Genomic DNA, 24227 nt, shown 5'->3' with positions numbered 1-24227 from the left:
CAACTCACTGGAAAATATCCTAGTGCTAGGAAATACTGAAGGCAATAAGTGAAGGGGAATATAGATGATAAGATAGTTGGATGGCATCACTGATTCAATGGACATGAACTTGGGCAAACTCTGGGAGAGGTTAAGAGACAGGGAGGCCTGGTATGCTGCAGTCCATGGAGTGGCACAGAGTCAGAGATGACTTGGCAACTGAACAACAACACACCAGAAGATGCTATTTTTATTTTATTTTTTAATTGTCATTTTGAGTGTCTTTTAAAAATGTGTGCTAGGTTATGCTAGCAGTAAAGAACTCACCTGCCAGTGCAGGAAACTTAAGTGGTGCAGGTTCAATCCCTAGGTCAGAAATATCCCCTGGGGAATACATAACAACCCACTCCAGTATTCTTGCCTGGAGAATCCCAGGAACAGAGAAGCCTGAAGGGCTATGGTCCATAGGATGGCAAAGAGTTGGACATGACTGAATGATTTAACACACAAATATGTGCCAGTCAACATATAAACATTAGCCACATTACTGAGTTATTTAATGACATAATGGCAATTATTAGGTTTTACTTATATTTATATGTCCAGTACCATTTATGACACATAGGCTTGGTTTACAGCATATATTGATTGAGTGAATATGTAAAGAATATAGAGCAATTTATTTTATTCTTTATTTATGAATATAGATATTTCTTTGAGCTTCTGTCTATATTTGGTGAGTAAATTATATACATACATACATATTATATACTATATATAGAGAAATTTAAAGTATTTATCAACAGTATTTTATTTTTCTCTGGTATTTTTTTCAGTATTCCAATTAGCTCTATTGCTTTCAGTCATTGAAAGTTATTTAGAAACTTAATTCTAAATTAGGATCTTTCTCATGTTTCTCTATGTAAGTATTCAAGAACTGTCATGTAGTTTAAAATCTTATTTTAATGTAGGTTCAATTTTAATGTAGGTTCAATAGGTATTGTGTTTTAACACAATACCTATTTTTTATACTGAATGTAAATTTCAAATGTAAGAATAAATCTGCTATTATCGTTAAATTTTGATGTAAATGTTATTGGAAATACTTTGAGTTGTAATTTTCTTCTAGCATGTTGTTTTATGCTCTTTTTCTTAACACATCTCTTAGATTTTGCCTGAACTATCTTGTGGACACTTTATTTTGAAAAATCTATTTAAATAGCAAATTTGACATAGCTTATATCCTCTGAAAATTTACATATCAAAGAACTGTGGTAAAAACCTTGTTCATAGTGATTTTCTATCTTTCTGAATAAAGTATAATGGGATAAATCCAATATGTTTTGAACTTTACTTGTATCTTAAACTCTACAGACAGGAGTTTGTGCATTTTTATTCCCATTGCCCTTTATATATATTTAAATAATCTATTTTAATTCTAATAGAGATAATTCTAATATTATAAATTATTAAAACAATATATTTTACATTAATTTAAATTATTTTTCTTGGTTCCCATGTTTATTGAGTATTGACTTTGACTTGCAAAATGGATTCACTTAAGAATCCCAACAGTGATGAATCTTTAAGACTGAAATATTTTGGAAACATTACAAGTAATGTAATTGAGAAGAGTTGAAAAAATCCTAGCTTATCAACTATCCATTTTTGGTAATTTTGAAGATTGAAAGAATTCCTAATCAGACTAGGCAGCACCTGTTCACACTTTTAACAACTGACAGCCTTTATTCATTTGAATTGGAGTAGGAAATGACAACCCACTTCAGTATTCTTGCCTGGAACATCCCATGGACAGAGGAGCCTGGTGGGTTACAGTCCATGGGGTTGCAAAGAGTCAGACATGACTGAATGCGCACGTGCACACACACACCCACTCACAGTCATTTGAATATTGATGATTTGCATCTTATGTTTAAATCTCAAAACTGTATTTTAATTGATATCTATAACATCCTTGTTTTTAAACTGATATCTATGAGAGTCAGTGTTGGTAGTTTATGCAAAACTTCTAAAGTAGTGAGCAAGGTTGTAATACTATATTTTTTTACTTGCCAGAACTTAATATTTAGACAATTCTTATTAACAAGCTATTTTTAAGTTCCTGCTGTACCATTTAGACCCTGAGAAAGAAACATACCATTTATACCCATAAATACTGATGAATCTGTACTCAGTACAAAGAACTATGCTTCATATGATGAAAACCAAATGAACAGTTTTCAGTCTCCAGAATGTTTATATGAGTTGGGAGCAGATGAGAAAATCTACACATAAAAGTTTGTCAAAATAGTTTCTATCTTCCATAAAAGAAACACTAAGCAAATAGTTCAAAGGTCTAAAGGATATATAAGAAAACATGTAATCATGGTGTAGCACAAGCATCTTAGGAAACATAGAACTTAAAATGAGCAAGGAAGCATTGACAGAATAGGAACTTTAAAACTAGTTTCCATTCCTCCAGAGGACTGCTAAGATAGCCTCATGAAAATGTTAACATGGGGTGTGTTTCTTTGGTCTTGTTCCTTGTTCAACTTGAATGGACTTGCATAGTATTTTCAAATATTTAGGTAATGTACAAGAGTTCTATGAAACAACATTGCTCCAGAAGCTTCCTTTGTTTTGAATGAATTATATCAAGTTGGAATTTAGAAAAATTTTACTTCTTACCTAAATAATTTTTGTTGAATATTGTCAAGATTAAAAGGTAAAAAGTAAATTTTACTTTTTTGGACTATTATTTATTTTCTGTCTCCTAAATGTGTTGTTGCTTCAGAATATAAAGTAGAATTTTTTCTTTTTTTTTTCTCACCACCACACAGATATTCCCTGCCACAGTGCTTGGCAGAAAGAGCACCCTCAAAAAATAAATACACACAGAGTCTTCCAGATGCGTTCAGATTAAATACAAGTCTTTTATCAAGGACTACAAGCTTGTTGTACCACCCCTGTTCTCTCAATTTATACTTCTTCTCTTTTGACCTGGAATGCTTTTCCTTCAGTATTCAAAGGCAGATAAAGAAGTTTCTCAAGTTCTGGACATTGCAAGTCAGTTAGTATTGATGGACATAGTGAGTGTGATAGGAGATTACATTTAAAGGGTTTCTTAAATATTGTCTGGAAACTTGTAGGCTGTGCTGGCATTTTGTAATAAATTTATAGGAGTTTCCCAAAAGAGGATATGGTCAAATGCCATGGAGAAGTATGGCATCCAGAGGGCTACATTCTTAACAAAGGAAGTGGCCGTGTTGTGGAATGTGTCAACATGTGACTTAGAATGAGGAACTTGTGATGCACGTGTGGAAAAATGATTTATGAAATTATGTTCCGCATGGAAACCAAACTGTTTACTATGGGGAGAAATGAAGTCAAGCAAGATTGACTGTGTTGTGCTGTGCGTTTTGTTTTTGCTTCACTTTGTTTCCATTGAATAGTTCTGGAAAGTGTATCAGGCTCCAGATAATGACAAAGGGAGGGAGGGAGGAGAAAGGGTGAGACCAAGAGAAAGAGAGAGAGGGAGATTGAGAGAGAGAGGGCAATTGAGAGTACCCCTGATTTTGTAAAAGGGATAGTAGACACTTGGAAGATGACTCTAAGAGAGAGTACTGATGGGTCTCCAATTCAAATGAGCATATATATATATATATATATATATTTTTTTTTTTTTGCTAAGAGCAAAGACATGTGTTGTTGTGCAGTCATGCCCAACTCTTTGCAACCCCATGGACTGTAGCCTGCCAGGCTCCTCTGTCCACTGATTCTCCAGGCAAGAATATTGGAGTGGGTAGCCATCCTCTTCTCCAGGGGATCATTCCGACCTAGGGATAGAACCAGGTCTCCAGCATTGTAGATAGATTCTTTACCATCTGAGGCACCAGGCAAGCTCCCAAGAGCAAAGATACACGTCCCTTTTAATAGGAAGAAAGATCCAAGTGCATATAGATTTGGAGATTTGGTGGTAGAAAAGTAAGAAATTTCCTCTCTGATGACTTCTAGTTTCTCAGCACACATGCATGTACCATGAGATTCACAAAGGAATAGAGCTTGTAAGGAATTAGAAGAAAGAACAGCTCCAAAATACTCATGCTGATCCTGAGGACTGATGCTAACTAAATAAATAATACCAAGATTGAAGGCAGGAGGAGAAGGGGACAACAGAGGGTGAGATGATTGGATGACATCGTCGACTCAATGAATGTGAGTTTGGGCAATGTCCAGTAGATAGTGAAGGACAGGGAAGCCTGGCATGCTACAGTCAATGGAGTTGCAGAGATTTGGAGATGACTAAGCTATTGAACAACAAGAAGATTGTGTAGCAACATTGCATGTCCCACTTGGATTTAGAGCCATGATTTGATAATGGATAATTAATGATTTTTTGATACTTTTTCTTGGAATGCATTGAACCCTACAGTTTTCCTCCCTATACTTCTATTTGGATTTCTTTAGCCACCTCGAATTAAATAATACTTTAAACATAATTACTATCTCCCCAAATACATTTCATATCTAGTGTTCTCTGTCTGAGAAAATGGCACCAGTATTGCCTGTGAAGTTTAAGCCAAACACCTTAGAGTCATTGGTAGGATTTTTCACTCGTAACATCTGATCTATTAAATGTATCATGAAATGTTGCTGATTTTCCCTCATATTCATCTCCTGAATTTACCTACTCTTATCTATCACCACTCTTGTGGTGATAAGAGTGATTGGAACCACTCTTGTCTGTTTCCAGAACAATGCAACAGAAACAAAAGGGCCAAATGCCTCCATGCATGCTCCTTGTCAATCCATTGCCCATGCTAGAGAGAAATGATCTCTTACACACTACTTTGATCTTACTATTAACATTTCCCTGCTTATAACATTATAATTACCTGTTACTACCCATTAATTAAAAGTTCCAAATATTAGAAACCATAATGTGTTTCTGACCTGGTATCCTCTTCCCTAACATCACCTCTGTCTCTTTGTTCCCACTATCTCCCTGATCAACTTTTTAGTGTTTTCCATCCCCCTACTTTTTTTCCTCTCCCTTGAAAAGATTTTGCCCTCTAAGGCACTGCAGTACTCCTCCTCAAACTGGATAATTTTCCTATCTTTTACGTATCAGTGGAGACAGCTTCCTGAAGGAAGTGTTCTTTGGCATTCCAGTCTAAATAAGGTGTCCATATTTACTTCCCTGCTCTTTCTCTTTCCTGCGTAATCATATTTATAGTTACACATGCAGTGGCTTTAATACTCATAAAGGCAGGGCCACATCTATCTTTTTCACCTTGTACCCTAGTGGTAAGCAAAATTTCTGACTCACCACCTGCTGAAAGCATTTTGTTCAACTTCTCTACTGAAGAGAAGGATATGATTTTCTACTTTTTATTTACATCTATATCATTTCCTATTTCCTAACTTCCCATGGAGGATTGAAAAGCAGCATTATATATGATATTATATAAAGTTTTTAAATTAAAAGGAATTCATTAAAAAGAAATGACTTTTGTTTCATGAATGATAAATGAGCCCCAAATATGCAGAATGTGTGGATTGACAGTTCATGTCTTTTAAAGAAAATTATGTTTGAAGTGAGAATGGTTTTACTGAAAAGGATAAAAGAAGAAAAATTGGATAACTTAGCTAAGAATGGTACTGGCTGCTACAGCAATCCTATTATAAGAAAAATAATATTTTAAATCTTCTCCTAATCATTTAACTACAAGAATGTCCCTAATACTATCAAAAAGCTCTTCTTATCTTTCAAATACCTTCACATTCACTCTGAATTTATAAGAGCATTAGGTTTTACTATCGCTATAATTAGATCTACTGAAAAATACCTTCTCATTTTTCATTTTTGTCAATTCCTGATTATTCATGGTGATGGCAGAAAGCCTTAGCATGGATTACTAAAACCCCAGATCATTTATAGCACATGAAAATTAGCCCTAGTTCATTATGTCTATCAGAATTTCCATGGAAATACAAATTTACCTTTAAGCTTTAGCAAATGTTCATTGATGCTTGAATAAATTCTCTTGAGTATATGTAGTGGATTTTCAGAATAGGAAAAAAAAAACATAAATAGTTGATTAGCTTTAAGTTAACTAAGCTCCAAAAAGTAATCAAACCATCAGTTTTATGGTTTTCACATGGTTCATAGTGGACAATCGGAATATTGAATTTGGCTTTATTACCCATTGAGAAGAAAGAGAAAGGTAAAAGCTTAGGGAATACAGAATAAGGAAACTTAGCTTGTTAACATTTACTTACCTGACCACTAACTTAACAAAAATATCAGAGATTTTCTTCATGTGATTCTGAGTAGTTCAGTTACATTTTTCTTGCCATGTCATTCACTCAGGTGTGTGTTACATAACAATATGTGAATACTTTCTGTAGTAACACTGTGATAAGTATTGTAAATGCAAAATTGAATAAGGCACATTTTTCTCCTTTGTACAGCATTATAATTTTTGTGATATAAACATGACTGATACCGGAATAGATGAATGTTGGATCAGTAAGGATCTCAATGAAAATTTCTAAAATGGAGTAAAAGTGGGAAAAACAAAAACCCTGAAGTCTGAATCCTCTTGATATTAGTATAATACAAATTAATAATAATGTGAATGATATACTAGCTCAATCATGCATTCTCTCCATTCTAAGAATTTTGTGAAGGTTTTAGCATTCTCTGATGGCTAAGTGTGTAAAAAACCCACCTGTAGCGCAGGAAACATAGATGTGAATTCAGTTCCTGGGTTGGGAAGATCCCCTGGAGGAGGAAATGGCAACGCACTGCAGTGTTCTTGCCTGAAAAATCCCATGGACAGAGGAGCCTGGTGGACTGCAATCCAAAGGGTCCCAAAGAGTTGGATACGACTGAGTGACTAAGCACACAGTTACTTTACTTATTAATTCAACAACAAAACTTTGAGCAACTATTGTGTATCATGCTATTCTCTGAGCATAGTTGAAATTTTGTTTTTCTTCAACATAAGTTGTTCTAATATTAGCATAAATGAAAGTTATGGTCAAAGCACTTTGTTTTAAATACATATGACCATCTTTATATTTCTTGTAGCATAAGAATCATTATAAATATATTCCAATCATGTTTGATTTAAATACTTTAAATAAATATTTGATTATCTGGATGAATAGCCTGTTATTTATGATTCAGAAACTTATGAAAAAATTTTGAAATTAATGAAAGGATGGTGTTACATGAAATCTATGTATACTAGTCAAAATAATGACATTATTCACAAAGCAAACACTGCATCTGTTCCAGGGAAAAGCTTAGTCTCTTATTTCTTTTGACAGTGTGCAGACCTGGGTTCTTCAAAGCCTCACCTCACAGCCAGAGCTGCAGCAAATGTCCACCTCACAGTTACACCCATGAGGAAGCTTCAACCTCTTGTGTCTGTGAAAAGGATTATTTCAGGAGGGAGTCTGATCCACCCACAATGGCATGCACAAGTAAGGAAAATCCATGGATCTTTGGTGATGCTAACTTTCACCAGTTTGAAGAAATAGCATGATGGAGCCTGTTACATTCTATTACCGTTTTCCCCAAAACAGGCATAATGTTTAATTTGCCGATATAGGATTTCACCAGAATCCAATCTTCTTGAGTAAACATTAAGAAATCCGAGTCTCTTTTATCATTTACAGTGGCAAGAATCCGTTTTCCCTTATTTCAAGTTCAACATCTGGGCCACAAATAATTTTTTTTTTTTCTTTATGATTTATTTGAGTGCTCGTGGTAGCCAAACATGACTTTGACAAATCCATTCCTGTTCCTAGCAAACTGTTTTTATTTTTCTTCCTCTTCTTCCAAGCCAACTTTCTGATCACAGAAATATCCAGTACATGATACTTCTATCTTCTTGTTGTAACCTGCCCCATTAAGCTGCAAAGACCAATGAGAAGGTCATTTATAAGACAGGAAACACTACACGAACATGGAGTGCTGCGGGTTGGCAAACCAAATTTAAGAGTCAAATATAAAACCAGTTGTCAACTAAGATTTTCAAGTGGTTGTGTTTTTTTAACAGTGAGCATCCTTAACTATTATTAAGTATATGGTCAGATAATCTTAGATGAATAATGAACATTTTATTCCAACATTTGCAGTGGATACTTCCATATCTATCAGTATGGTGTTTTTGTTTTTCTACTGTGCCACATATTTCTGAGAAGGAAACAAATTTACATGTTGTTTTGCTTGATGACAGTACTTCTTTAGTTTTTCTGTCTTCGTCTCTATAGCAAATCAAACAAAGACAAATGAAAGGGAAGAATGGTGAATCCCAACTCCCCTTAACCATTCATTTTCCGTGATGTCCCATTTTGTACTCTTTTAGATCCCTGTAGGTTGTAGTTGCCTTCAAAGATGAAGACAATTTTTTGGAAATTTAGTACTCTCTGGTATCATATATAAAGACATACGATTTCTTTACTTAAATAATCACAACTGAAATTTTATCTGAATTTCAGTGCCTGAATTTCATAATGTCAGTGAAATGTATATGCATTGTTTCTCAAATCATTGATATTAACTTTATAGTGTTAAAGATCATTCTTTATCACATTCTGATACTTTTATGGGTTAGATGGTTACTAACTATAAACAATTCCTCTTCACATAAGTAAATGACATTATTGTATACCTTTCTTAAGAGGATACATTTGAATGGAGGAGATACAAAGTGAGATTGAATGTGATGTATCTTGGTTGCAGTGGAAATTGCTTCAATTATTCAAAGCAAAATAAAATCCAAATAGTGGGGGGAGATGTTGGCTAGACTGTACTTTGGTGAATTAGAGAAAATCATATCTTGACTTATTTCAATTTCATCAATTTTATAGGTATTCTTTTCTTTAAGTAGTCCAACCACGATCAGTCTCTTTCTCAGCATGAATATGAGCCTCCCATTCTGTAAAATTACTAGGTTTGGGAATGGGTGAGACTCCATGCTCCGGTGTCAATGACTGCTTAGCTCTTGTTTAGGACCTGAGGTTTATATTTTCTCTGTATCCAGGTGTGTGCATTTCTACTACTATGTCTCAGAGGAACACTCATTTGTATGCATTTCTCAAAATAGGGAGTCCTGTAGAAGATCTTTCTAATAAATAGTGTGTGAGTGTGTGTGTTCTGTTCTTAGTTGCATTCATAATACCACAAATACCACATATGATGATACCCTAGATCAGATGAGATCACTTGATTTCTGTCTGTTTGGCTCTTTGGAATTAAATTTATGATTCAGCTCTTTTTAATATTTTTTCTGGTACTCTGGAACACCAAATGCTACAAACCTAGAGGAAAAGAAAAAAAAAATTCAGATTCTAATGAATCTGTTCAAATTGAGGGTGCCTCTGACAGCTCTACTTGGGTTCATACATCATGTCTATTAGCAGGACGGTAGAATTGCATTACCTTATTTTTTGGTGTGTGTCAGTCTAAGTCTTCACTGATTACCTCTTCTTTAGAGCTTCCCTTGTATATATGAGTTTCATTTTGACTTTGAGAGCCATATGTGCCCCCACTCACATGCTAAGGGGCTGTTGGTAGCAGAGTCAGAAGAAGAGTTAAACCATGACACAGTTTTACAGATTTAGAGGAAAGATGGAAACTGTGGGTATAGTTAAGTTGGCAGGAAAAAAACTCAGAATTTTGATATCTTCTGAAGTAGACCTATTCCAAGTATACTTTACCTTTTTCTCACAAAGTAACCTGTAATATTTTGATCTCAAATTACATTTTTGCCATAATTTTCCACTATTAGAAAAGTTAAAGGCAAGAGTAAAAAGAGTTGTATTTCCATCTTAAGTATTTGTTTCAATTTAAAAGTGACTTTTATATTGGAGTGTGTGAGATTGTATGGGAATATTCACAGGATTCAACCACAACTACAGCAAAGGTAGATATTTTTTAATCAAAACTGGCAATTTTTACATTATGGAGTTCTTTAAGTGATGTTTTATGAATACTAGGTAACTCATTACTTTTAAATTTAGTCCTCAGAAGTCATGGCTTCATAAATGTTAGGTAGAAATTAATATTTACTTCTATGTTTAGAACAGACAGCACATATTAAGATAACTAAGCTGTCATCCTGAGTAGGTTAATTTATGTCTATGAATCATTCATAGTCCATTTTATCCCCTTTTGGGAAATTTTTGCTAAGTAATTCTGAAACAAATCTAAATGTGTTTTCTCTTCAAGAACATCTGATCATATAATATTAACAGTGGACTGAAGCTGTAAGTTGGAGTATCTAAAAATCTACTCTAGAGTCAGACAATATGCAGTTAATTCTTTCATAGACACTATTTTTTTAGAGCATTTTTAGGTTCAGAACAAAATTAAGAGGACGATACAGAGATTCCCCATATATCTCTCATCTGCACACATTCATAGCTTGTCTCATTATCAGCACCCCCCACCAGAGTAATGCATTGGTTACAATTGGTAGGTAACCAATTTTAGTTCTCTTTAGTCTGCTATTTCAGAAATACAGTATTATACATGTGAATAGCATTTGCTATTTATATATAAATTTATTATGCTGATTTTTAAAGGTCTGAACACATTCATTCTTCTTAATTGTGTTTTGGAGAATTATTTTCAAAATAAGTTTCAGATTTTCAGTTAAGTAAAATGCACAGTTTTGCCGAACCACAATGTTAAAACCATATCAAAGTATGCAAAATTTTATTATAGTTTGTAATTTTGATCAACTACTTAAATTCTTTTTTTTTTTTTTTTTTTTGGTCATATGAGGGAGGTTCCAAATTCTGTTGGTGGCTTATCAGTAGATATGCAACTTCCTTTGAGATAAACTAAGGCTGTTTTTGTTTTTCCTTTTTAATTTCTGTAGAATTTGTAGTCAAGAGCCACACTAATAAATCCTCTTTCTACCTGTACTCATTGCTTAGTAAATCCTTCATGTTTAATTCCTAGCTTTCAGGGAACAAGTATCCTTAAGGACTTAGTCACGTCAATCCTCAAGGAGAATTTTTCTCTGGACTTGCCAAAGAACCTGCCACTATTTGAATATGTAATTTTATCTACATTTTTTGCATGCATGATTTTATTCCATAATTCTTTTTGTATACACTAAGCAAAACATCATATTTAATTGAACTCGTTACATTGCCAAGATAAGTCATTTCTATAGTATTTAAACCCTACTATTGTCCCGAGAAAACTATAACAAGATTTTTCAAAGATTATTACAAATTGGTAATTCTTGCATTCTGCCCTGCTTAAAACAATGATTGCAAAGCTATTTTTTTTTTCCTTCAGGCCAGAAATTTGTGTAGTAAGCAATGCCTAATTTTATCGTCTCAAAATTTGTTTTTTTCACTTTACTTTGCAAACCAGGACCCCCCTCAGCTCCTCGGAATGCCATCTCAAATGTTAATGAAACTAGTGTCTTTCTGGAATGGATTCCTCCTGCTGACACTGGTGGAAGGAAAGATGTGTCATATTATATTGCATGCAAGAAGTGCAACTCCCATGCAGGTGTGTGTGACGAGTGTGGCGGTCATGTCAGGTACCTCCCCCAGCAAATCGGCCTGAAAAACACCTCTGTCATGGTGGTGGATCTGCTCGCTCACACAAACTATACCTTTGAGATTGAGGCAGTGAATGGAGTGTCCGACTTGAGCCCAGGAGCCCGGCAGTATGTGTCTGTAAATGTAACCACAAATCAAGCAGGTAAGTGTGCTGTCAACCAAATCATGTACCTTAGGACAAGCTCTGTCAGTTATCTCCCCAGCTCAGGGCTAAGTTGCCTGAGACGTGAAAAAGAACTTCCCATTATCCAGAGGGTTAGGACTTAGAGTAGAATGAATACACCTTGAGAATTTTTTTTGTTTGTTTTAAGTTTTAGGCAAATAAAAGCTAAAGTTTCATAGCAGACAAATCTATGGACAGAAAACAAAAGATAGATTTTAGTTGAATTTTTTCATTAAAAATATATTTATGGCTTAAATCCGTTTGTGAAAAATATTTTATCTCATAATTTTGAACAGTGCAATTATTATAGCTCAGATCTACATTTTTGTTTTATTCACTTCAAGTTTTTTCTTTAATTCATTAAGGTAGCATGTAATCAGGCAGGTTTATTAGTTTGGCACCACATCTGAATTTTCTTTGCATATTAAAATAAGGTTTTCTTATTATTTCTATTATTGTTATTATAAATGCATAAAACAACTTTTCTTTGGTAAATCCATTTATCAAAATTGCAATGACTGTGAGCTGTTGTACAACAACCGTACATATGAAAATATATTTGCATTCCGTATGAAGAACTTGGAAATATTAAGGAGTAGGGAAAATAGTGCTGCTTGAATGATTAATTCCCCTAAAATTTCCCCTCAAATACTTAATTTTAAGTAAATCAATATAGAGCAGTTCTTGTCTGGTAAACTAAAAATCAAGCTATGGCTTGATTAATAACTCATCCTATTATGTGGCAAAAACCATTCAAAGCCTATGAGTAGCTTATCACTGGTTTTTGTCAATAACAGGTGCCTATGTATGAAGGGGCTTTACATGTAATGCTCTTCTATTCCTTGGCCTCAGCTCTTAGTTCATGGGAATAAATTGGTCTCCTCTTAAGTACCTCAGGTGGACTTTGCTTGGTGAGGACTTCCTTGCCAGTAGAGCTCACAGTGTGATAGGATGTGTTTGACTGAATTAGGTCAGACTTAATTCCTGTAATGTTAGTATAAGTTTGTAGGTAGTGGAATGATCTGATTGACAAGAAAATGTTGTTTGTAATCAAGTTTTGGTCAAAATAACTTGAATTATTGGATGTGTCAGGTAAATGAAGTGGTTATCTCTTGAGAATAAGAAAAACATGTGTCATTGGGTTCATAGTTGTTTTTGACTGATAAAATTGAGAGAAACATTCAAAAGTAACCCAGAGGATACAAAGATATTTGAATTATTCACTGAGCATCATTCTAAGCACTCATGTTCTCATCCATGTGGAATGTATCCATAGTATGTTTTTTATTCCATGACGAAAAAAAAAGCACTGTACACCAATATGCCACTTTCCTCAGTAATTTTTTTTATATTTTACTCCATTTTGTCCTTAACCTAAGGTTGAACTAATAAAAGTGCTAAGAAGAGGTAGACAAAATTAGAGAAAATTAGGTTTTCCCTCAGTATAGACTCAGCTTAGGGCATACTAGTATACATTAATTTTTCATCACAGTATCTAGATGCCACAAGTGCTCTGTGAATGTGAACTGTCTTCTCACATCAGAAAAATACTGGGATTAAACTTTTGCTTTCAGCCTTCATATGCAATATCTTTCAAGCTTACTTGGTTCTACATGTGAATCTTCCATTAACATACTGAGAGCATACCGAACAATCATTAAGAATTGTAGTCCCCTGGTAGCATATTATTTAAGCTTGCATAATCTTCTTTGAATGATGTTTCTCTGATGAACTAGATAACTGTTTTTTAAATGAAATTATTAATAAATATTTGCTCCAGGTGTTTTTTACTTACTGGCCTTTTAGGACTGCACGGTATGCTTTTTGATCTACAAATACTTTAAATATCAAGAAAGAATATTTTTTATCTGACTATTCAAGGCATAGCTATCATATAAAACAAACATTTTTGTATTGAGAGCAGAAACTTTGTTGACTTTTGGTGTTTTTCCCCCAAGTTTTCAGAGTGTACATACTGTAAAATCCTTACAAACCTACCAAAAAATAAAAAATAAAAACAACATGGAGATTTTCTCAGTGTCTGACATTTCAGACCAACTAAATATCAATTTCACAAAAATTACTGATTTCAAGTAACTCTTAGATTTAATGCCACGGTGCTGGACATTTATCAAGTACCAACATTATAGAAAGTGGGTTACAGTAGTTGGTTTTAATGTCTGAATATTTTCTCAGCCTTAAATTACAGAAAGTTATCTGTACCATATGTGGTTTTTATACAAAACTTCTTTTAACAGATTTCAACTTTAGTTTCAATCTCTATGGAGTGTTTTTTGAGAAATGGATTTATTTCTTAATCTGTTTCAAATTTATAATTTGTTCTGTCATTTTCTGATTGATTTATATTAGTGACATTAATGTGATATATGAGCAGCCCAGATTCAAAATTATGTTCAACTCGTACAATAAAAAAAAATAGTAATTTTTTCAAGATAAGAATCATACATTAATCTAGAAACTGAAATTGATTAGGTAACCCTGGCTCATCAGTCTATAAAAAGAAATAATGATTTTATGCTGAGGATAGTGATTAAATGATTAATTTATGGGTGTTTACACAGCATTTAAGACATTTTTCCAGCTATTAAATCATTATGGAGTCTAGCATTTTGCTTTTGTGAGAAGTCATCTGAATTCAAATGATACTTTTTTGCATGTAAATTAATAGTCAAGTCAAAAGATGAAGTTTTAAGGAGAGCTAAATACTACAATTAGTTGGACTTTATGGAATGGGCCTTGTAGAATTCAACAAATAGTACTGAGATTGACAAAGAATTGTAAAGTTGTTGTGGGAATTATCATGGTCAAGAAATATAAACACACATGAAGTGGGAAGATTGAGGGTGGGAAAAGTAATTTACAAAAAAGGTAAAGGAATATTGTGTGTGAGAAGGGGAAATGATAGGAAAAAATTTGAATACATAAATTATATGAAGAACGTTAATGGTTGAATTGCAAAGTGGATAAAATCATAGATAATACAAACCATGCTTTATTAAGCTCAAACTTAGAAAAAGAATAAACTTCATGGAGCTCCTCAGGTTTTCTAGTGATTTGGAAAAACTGATGTATAAAATTTTTTTTTACAGAAAATGCATTTAGATTATTTACGTGACAACACTTCTGTTGTTCATTCCTATTGTATTATCATTTATTTTGTCTTACTAGTTAGGTCATAAAAAATATAACTGCTTGAGTGATATTTCAACACAGTATGAAAATTAAAAATACCATTGAGAACAGTTATGGTAAATGTTTCACTATCAGCTCACAAAAGAGTGTGCATTTATCATATTCCTCTATAAACTTATTTTTTAGGGTTTTACTTTAAAATAATTTTGCACTGGGCATACTTTATCAAAAACTAAATCATGACACTTTTAATATATACAAATGTATATTTTATCCTCAGAACAAAAAGCTCATCCCAACTAAAAAACCAAAAGTATTCATACCTTAATAAGCCCAGGTACAGAATCTTATTCTGAACTAAAATAGATCAAATTTTAATTGTTTTGAATTAGTATTAGACTCTTTGACTTTTTCATCAGAGGGCTAGATTAACATGATATGAGTTACAAATTGTAACAAAACATTTTGGAGGGAATGTCCCAATCTGTCCCAGACTATCAGAAATATCACTAAGAAAGGTGATTCCTTTATTTTGAAAGGTTTTATTTCTTGATTCTTCTAAAGGTATCTGGGGGCATGGTAAGTCCATTTCATCAGGTACTTTCAGTTTGATGCAGTTCCCATAGTTGTTCAGAATGGTGTCTTACAGTATGTGGCGATGCCCGGGGTTGAAACTAAATTATGCCGTAGAGTCGGAAATTTAAGAGAATGCTGATGGTAAAAGCACACAAGTGGTTCTGAGAAGAGAGAAATAAATATTTTTTGTTGATCTCTGTTTATTGAGATGTTGAAAAATAAGTCCATTGTCACTTGATCGATCATTACTGTAATTCTGAGGGTCTTTTTTTACTTTCTTCTGTGGAGAGAGCTTACTGGCTATCTTTGTAATCAGTTCAGTTCAGTTGAGTCGCTCAGTCATATCTGACTCTTTGCGACCCAATGAATCACAGCATGCCAGGTCTCCCTGTTCATCACCAACTCCCAGAGTTCACTCAAACTCACATCCATCGAGTCAGTGATGCCATCCAACCATCTCATCCTCTGTCGTACCCTTCTCCTCCTGTCCCCAGTCCCTCCCAGCATCAGAGTCTTTTCCAATGAGTCAACTCTTTGCATGAGGTGGCCAAAGTACTGGAGTTTCAGCTTTAGTATCAGTCCTTCCAAAGAACACCGGGACTGATCTCTTTTAAAATGGACTGGTTGGATCTCCTTGCAGTCAAGGGAATCTCAAGAGTGCTCTCCAGCACCACAGTTCAAAAGCATAAATTCTTTGGCGCTCAGCTTTCTTCACAGTCAAACTCACACATCCATACATGACCACTGGAAAAACCATAGCCTTGACTAGATGGACCTTTGTTGACAAAGTAATGTCTCTGCTTTTGAATATGCTATCTAGGTTGGTCATAACTTTCCTTCCAAGGAGTAGTGTCTTTTAATTTCATGGCTGCAATCATCATCTGCAGTGATTTTGGAGCCCCCAAAAATAAAGTTTGACACTGTTTCCACTGTTTCCCCATCTATTTCCCATGAAGGGATGGGACCAGATGCCATGATCTTCTTTTTCTGAATGTTGAGCTTTAAGCCAACTTTTTCACTCTCCTCTTTCACTTTCATCAAGAGGCTTTTTAGTTTCTCCTCACTTTCTGCCATAAGGGTGGTGTCATCTGCATATCTGAGGTAATTGATATTTCTCCTGGCAATGTTGATTCCAGCTTGTGCTTCTTCCAGCCCAGTGTTTCTCATGATGTACTCTGCATAGAAGTTAAATAAGCAGGGTGACAATATACAGCCTTGACGGACTCCTTTTCCAATTTGGAGCCAGTCTGTTGTTCCATGTCCAGTTCCAACTGTTGCTTCCTGACCTGCATATAGATTTCTTAAGAGGCAGGTCAGGTGGTCTGGTATTCCCATCTCTTTTAGAATTTTGCACAGTTTGTTGTGATCCACACAGTCAAAGTTTTTGGCATGGTCAATAAAGCAGAAATAGATGTTTTTCTGGAACTCTCTTGCTTTTTCCATGATCCAGCGGATGTTGGCAATTTGATCTCTGGTTCCTCTGCCTTTTCTCAAACCAGCTTGAACATTAGGAAGTTCATGGTTCATGTATTGCTGAAGCCTGGCTTGGAGAATTTTGAGCATTAATTTACTAGCTTGTGAGATGAGTGCAATTGTTTGTCTTCTATATAGACTAAACAAGATAATTTAAATTTGCATGTAGGTAATACTCAATTTTTGTACTTTATATATTTTTTATGGTGGCACTAACTGCTGTATTCCCCCACAGATCCACTAGGTGTGTGTGTTTACTCTTTTGGTGGGAGGAAGAGTAAAAAGAGGAAGCTCTATCTTTTAGTTTAGTTTGGTCATTACTATAGTTTCACAGCTTTTACTGCATGGGGCTCAGACACAAAGAGATTGTTTATAGTTGAAGAGAAATCTTCCAAGTATACACCTATGACTGGTGAAATAAAGAACTGAATGGAGGCATCAATGTGCCAGTTGTAATGTGGGCTCAGGACAAAATCTCATTCATCACATTACCATCGTAGCCTCCACTCATCATGGTTTCTTAGGGGTATTTTGGATCCACAGAGATTAGTGTTAGCTCTATAATCTGTTAAATGTATATTCTATATCCTAGTTTCTAAATCTAAATTTATATCTTGAAATCTAAAATTTATAATCTGGGTGGTAACCACCCCCTCACTTATCTAGAAATGCCCAGAGATTTCTCTCAGATAAGCTGAAAAGGAAATGTACAATATTAATATATGTTACTATTGTACAGTCCTCCATAAGGACAGTCAATTTTGTCTTTATTTAATAAGGTAAATGAACTTACTCAGGTCTGGGTGTTGGTGAGACACCATGACTAACTAGGTCACTGAATTTTGATTTGTATTTCTTAGACCTTGATATCAGTAGTGGTATAGATGAGAGGGTCCATTATTTCAGTTGCTTAATGCCTTGGTGCTAGACTTTTTACCATTCACATTTTCGCCTATTATGAAATTCATGTCCACTTTCTTTCTAGTGGTAAAGTGCTACCAGTTGGTCTCTGCCATATCTGATCCCTAAGAAATTAAGAAATCATTTCACTTCATCATCAACCTCTGTGTTCTCATGAAAAGAGAAATTTTAGAGATTTTGGTTATAAAAGTGGCAGTTTTCATCAATTTATTTCTTATAATTACAGTGAAAAACATGTCTTCTGAGTCCTTTCTAAAGTTGTAATTAGTGGATAGTTTCATAGGTCTTGGCAAATAAATATATTTCAGTGTTCCTATTTTAGTAGGGCATTTAATTCCTTCTTCATTAAAACAAGGAATTCCTAGTATCTGAACTATAAAAACATAGTCCACCTTTCAAATCCAGATCTTGGTCAACTAATTGAACAAGCATTTAGCATTTGTGCTAGCTAGCTACCTAGAGAAGCACATTGGATCTCTAATCATGCATTTATACCAGCTTGAATTAAATTGTTTCTCACTCTTATGTAAGAAACACATAAAATCCATTTTCACACACATATTCCATATGCTTCTGCATATTTAAGTTATAGAGTTTTGTGAGACATATTCAGGAAGTTTTTTTTCCCCAGCATTGACTGCATAATTGACTCCCAAGAGGATGTTGGGATCTTGAGTTCAGATGGAGTAAATAAGTTTGAGCAAAAAGACAAATACTTCCTTTTATCACTTAATGATCTTAGATAAGGTATTGAAGACATCAAGGAATAGCTTCCTCAGCCAGGTGTGGAAGAACTTAATGGTAGTAAGAGAGGCTCAGTAAGTTTTAGAAGCTGAGAATATTTTCAGTCATCTGTTTTCTCCCCCATATCCACAGTCCAATGCTCAGGATTTCATGTTTTCCAATCAGTGGCTTCATTTTCTCATAAGGCAAGGCAATAAATCCATAATTTTGCAGTTCAGGAATTCTGGGGTCTAAGACTTGGTTTTTGATGCACAGTTCTGTCATCCTAAGAGGACATGAGATATTTATAGCATGAAGACTCTGATCATCTCAATATGAATTGAACAGAGAAATTTAAACTTTGAGACACTAATTTTACCTTTTTAAATTCTGCAGTGCAACCAAACTCATCCTGTCCCGCCTATATTTCTTGTTTTTTCTCATGCTTTTATAGTACTGAGTGAAACTGAAAGTCGCTCCGTTGCATCCAGCTCTTTGCCAACCCTATAGACTATAGCTCACAAGGCTCCTCTATCTATGGAATTCTCCAGGCAAAAAAATGGCATGGGTTGCCATAACCTTCTCTAGGGCACTTTCCTGACCCAAGGGTGATCCCAGGTCTCCCTCGTTGCAGGCAGATTCTTTACCTACTGAGCCACCATGGGCAAGACTAAAGCAGATGAAATTTGGTCACCAAAAATATCTTCAAGAATCCCTTTATTTGCAGTGATCAGAGGTGGTAAGACACAGCCACTATATGTCTGCTGTTGTTAGATTAAAACTAGCAACATCCTTTAAAAACTACATAGGTTCTTGCTACACTGAAATTTAACCAGTCGAATCACAGGTCCAAACTCCCATTCTTTTAAAAGACTTTTGCCTGCAGCACTTCTCTTTTGGGAATGTTTTTTTAGGTTTTAATGTCAATTTTCTTAGTTGTAAACAAAATTTACTCTAAGTGGTTTAAACAGAAGAGGCCTGCAATAAAGGGTATTAAGTGGCTTATACAATCATTGAGAAAAATAGTTTCAAAGATAAGGGCTAAGTTTCAGGAGAAATGCCCAGTACTCTACCACAGATCTGGCTTAATGAAGCAAAACATGGCTACTGCAGCTGTCAAGCAATAAATGACAGGCACTTAACCTTATTGCAATTGTTGCTGCCATTAGTAGCATACTACTTCAGAATCTCAAACTTGAAACTGCTGAAAAATCTTCAGATTTGCCACCATATTAAAACTATGATATCCATGAATTTGTTCAATTTGAATTAAAATTTCTGCCTGTAGTTAACCAAGTTACCTCCATTATTCTGAAAAAATATGTTTTTTCAAGTAAGATTTGTCCATCCTATGTTTCTCTCTCACTTCCTCTTCCATTCCTGCCTCCTGCTCTTTCCTCTTTCTCCCTCCATCCTTCCTTTCTTCATTCTTTCCTTCCATTGTTCTTTCTTTCCTTTGTTCTGTATTTTCTTTTTACTTCAGATGATGAGAGTTAATGATATCTCTTTACTCAAACATGGCACATTACCATGTTTGAACTATGCAAGGTCCTCCTGTGGTTTATATATTGATATTTTTTAGGTACTGCTTTTATCCTAAATCCATTTGCCATTTTCCTAAACAGTACCCTTTACATGGATTGCTTATTTCTCTGCATAAGTATTCTTATTAAAAATTTATTTAGTATTGGATGCATAGGTTTTTAATTTCATGTAAATATTATATTATATATTACTCAGTCGTGTCCGACTTTTTGCGACCTCATGGACTGTAGCCCGCCGGCTCCTCTGTCCATGGGATTCTCTAGGCAAAAATACTGGAGTGGGTTGCCATTTCCTCCTCCAGGGAATCTCACATAATAGTTATATTAAATGTCTCATTCTGACAACTAATTTTTTTTCACCATAATAAAAATGTTTTCTAGATCCACTTAATGTTGTTTTTGGCATCCAGTGAGCTTTCATACATCCACTGCACTTTACATACCAGTTCACCAGGGACAGAGACCCAGATCCTCTGACTACCCAATTTGTGAGCATTCTTTATGCAATTTAAAGCCTTAATGTAGTGATTTTCACTCAGTTAATATCTATGAAACAGAGTAATGCTTAGTACATAATAGTGAGTGAAGTCGCTCAGTTGTGTCTGACTCTCTGCGACCCCATGGACTGTAGCCTATCAGGCTCCTCCATCCATGGGATTTTCCAGGCAAGAGTACTGAAGTGGATTGCCATTTCCTTCTCCAGGAGATCTTCCTGACCCAGGAATTGAACCCAGGTCTCCCGCATTGCAGGCAGACATTGATAAATGTTACTATAGTAGTTTATACAAAACTTTTCAACTGTGTGAGTACATGGAAAAGTTTCTCAGGTGGTGCTAGTGGTAAAGAATCCACCTGAGAAGACATAAAAGACATGGGTTCGATCCTTGGGTCAAGAAGATCCCCTGGGGGAAGGCATTGCAGTCCACTCCAGTGTTCTTACCTGGAGGATCCCATGGACAGAAAAGCCTGGTGGGCTACAGTCTATAGGGTCACAAAGAGTCGAACACAACTGAAGTGACTTAACATGTACACATAGATGAGATAAATAAGGCTTTCCAGGTATCTCAGTAGTAAAGAATCCATCTGCCAGTGCAGGAGAAGCAGGAGACGCAGATTCTATCTCTGGGTTGGGAAGATCCCCTGGAGAAGGAAATAACAACCCACTCAAGTATTCTTGGGGCTCAAGTATTCTTTGGGGCTTCCCCGGGGGCTCAGATGGTAAAGCATCTGTCTGCAATGCAGGAGACCCGTGTTCGATCCCTGGGTTGGAAAGATCCCCTGGAGAAGGCGATGGCATCCCACTCCAGTACTCTTGCCTAGAAAAATCCCATGGACGGAAAAGCCTGGTAGGCTACAGTCCATGGGGTCGCGAAGAGTCGGACACGACTGAGCGACCTCACTTTCACTTTTCACTTTCTTTCAAGTATTCTTACCTGGAAAACCCCATGGACAGTGGAGCCTGGCAGGCTGCAATTGATGGGGTCACAAAGAGTTGGACACAACTTAGCGCCTGAATACACACATGAGATAAATAGGTTTTAGACTTTATGAGTATTGTATAGACAAACTCACTGGTGAAGTAAAATGGAAGAGAAAAATAAAGTGAAAAATAACATAGAATCAGTGATGCCTCAGGTAACAACAACCAAAAAAACCTACTTCAAGCTTATAGGAATAATTAGTGAAATTTAATTTTTCCAATGATGACTCTATCTTCAATGATTTCTTAAAATACTGAGTTTTATATTAGCATTGAAATTTTTCAAATTCAGTAAAATACCTAGAACAATTAACATAAGGAAATAAGCAGAGAAATAGCATCAAAAGTAAGAGCAATACTTTGTATATATGAAACAGTTACATGATTTTTGTTTTTATCAAAGTGTATTTGGACAAAGACAGAATTTTTAGCTACATTATTTCTATTTAAAGATGAATATTGATTTCAGTTCTTGAAGTTTCTAAGGAAGACTATCTAGAGACAAAAAAATAATGTTTTCTGTAATTACATATCATGAATATCTCTTCATTGGTGTCATATTGATCTTCTGTGACCAGGTTAGTGTACTCATTATGGCTACCAACAAAAATCCTTTAATTTTACTGACTGCAACTGCCCATTTCCATTGAAACTTGGCTTAAGTGAGGCACACATTCTGAGCTTTTCCTATGCTCATTTCTGCTTGGAAAACACAGTTCAAAGATGAGACACTAATGTAATGAATTTGTCCATATTTCACTTCTGGTTTATTTAATAAGGATTAGCAGATGGGGTTGGAATATTTTGAGAAATCATCAAAGTACTTTTTTTGGTTCACTGGCAAGAATCTTTCTAGAGACTCCTCTGGTTTCTAAAAAGACACTTCAGGGACTTCTGTTCCCTCTCTTTCTCTCTTTGATCTACTGTGGTAACAATGACAAAGATGATCGATGATGGCTAGCATGTTTCAGCACTTACAGTGTGCATATTGCTATGCAAAGAACTTTATTTGCTTTTTCTTATTTAATTCTAGCAATATCTTCATGACATAATATTATTATTATTCCCATTTTTAGGATGAAGAAACTGAAGTTTAAAGATGTGAAGTGATTTGCCCAAGGTCACAAATCTAGTAAGTGAGGGAATAGGAATCTAAACCAGGAAATTCTTACTCTAGAACTAGTGTGCTTAAATCACTAGTCAGTATTGCTATTTCCTCTGCTTGAAGCCTGTTTCTTATTAGCCATCATTGTCCCAGATAGCTCAGTCTTCAGATCTGCTTAAATCACTGTTTCCTTAAGAAAAGTTTTCCCTGCTCTACAGTTTGGGCTTTCCTCTCTAATGTAAACTGGAGTACACGCAATATAACTATGTGTTTTCTTATCTATTTTCTGGAATCTCCCCCTGGGAATCATAATAGTGCCTAGAACCTGTGTTTCTTAAGATATTTTTTAGAAAAATGAGTTGAATTGTTTATTATTTTAATTAATGTTGTAATTTCAGTTATTGGTGTGATGTGTAATATGTTTAAATTCTTTTTGGAATTCTTCAAATGCCAAAATTTTTGCTTTCTTATTTATGTTGGATGCATCTCCCCATCCCATCTCTTTTAAATTAAGGACCCAGACACAGAGTCCTAATTGTAATACACAGGTTTAGGTGTTCCAAAACTCTGAAATAAGACATTATTATTTAAAGTCTACTGCCTAGCTGACTTTCCTACTTTCTCAATCTCTCTTTCTTTAGACACTCTATAATCTTGACAAAAAGATTCACTGTGAATGGCTGAACTCATTCCAGAGAGAAATTTTGTATAATGAATACTATGCTGCTTAAGGGCAATGCATAGTCTTTTCAATCTGTAGTGTATTTATGGACTCATGGACTGCACAGCCTGGATTTTTGATTCAGTGTATCCAAGGGAGGGTCCAAAAATATGCATTTTTTAACACACACACACATCCTGCTGCAGGGTGTTCAGCCCACATTTGAGAAAAATTACGCTTACAGGAGGTTGATATTTGTTTCATGTTCCTCCTCTCTAGTGAGATGGTAACACCTTTTAATCTGAATTCCTTGATGTCGCTTTTCTAAAAAGCTCTTTAGAAAATACCTGCTGACATTCTATATATACACCAGCAATGATTTTGTTAATACTATTCTCTTTCTCACTAATGTAGGTACCCTATTCTGCTTACTATTCACTTGGAAGCTTTTAAACTAGCTTTGTGTAATTCTTATTGTAAACTCACTCCCTATTTAGCAGAATAGTGCTCAAAAATCAATTTCCAATGTGAACTATCAAGTATTCTCATGGTTGAGTACAGAATTGTAGCAACTCAGCATTTGAAATGTTCACTGATTCATCTCATTGGCATGTATGCTAAGAACTTATTTGCATAAAGATGGATATTATAAATTGATATGGATAACATATCAGTTTGTTTAAAACCTCTCTGAAGTTCTCTTGCTCTCAAGAGTAAGAGCTCCTGCTTCCTTGTGAACAAAGTTGTGAAAGCATTGCCAGTGACCTGATGTAGCATAAGCATGAAGACACAGATGTGAAATCATGTTTAAGTCAAGCATATGCATGAGTCCTCTATTAGGTTCTAAA

General features: G+C 35.0%; 1 protein-coding gene across 4 annotated transcripts in view; it reads left to right on the top strand.

Annotated features, from left to right (window-relative positions):
• Window positions 1-24227, top strand: part of EPHA5 (EPH receptor A5) — a 412214-nt gene that overhangs the window by 194322 nt on the left and 193665 nt on the right. For all 4 annotated transcript variants that reach the window (XM_068975450.1, XM_068975448.1, XM_068975449.1 and 1 more), the window contains exons 4-5: window positions 7318-7473; window positions 11387-11722. In XM_068975450.1, the coding sequence (XP_068831551.1) occupies window positions 7318-7473; window positions 11387-11722 (492 nt within the window). The remainder of the gene's footprint in view (window positions 1-7317; window positions 7474-11386; window positions 11723-24227) is intronic.

Source organism: Capricornis sumatraensis, chromosome 7 (assembly GCF_032405125.1).
Source record: "Capricornis sumatraensis isolate serow.1 chromosome 7, serow.2, whole genome shotgun sequence".
Classification (NCBI taxonomy): Eukaryota; Metazoa; Chordata; class Mammalia; order Artiodactyla; family Bovidae; genus Capricornis; species Capricornis sumatraensis.
The sequence above is the reverse complement of the archived record's forward strand: the minus strand, read 5'-3'. Positions and strand labels throughout refer to the sequence as shown.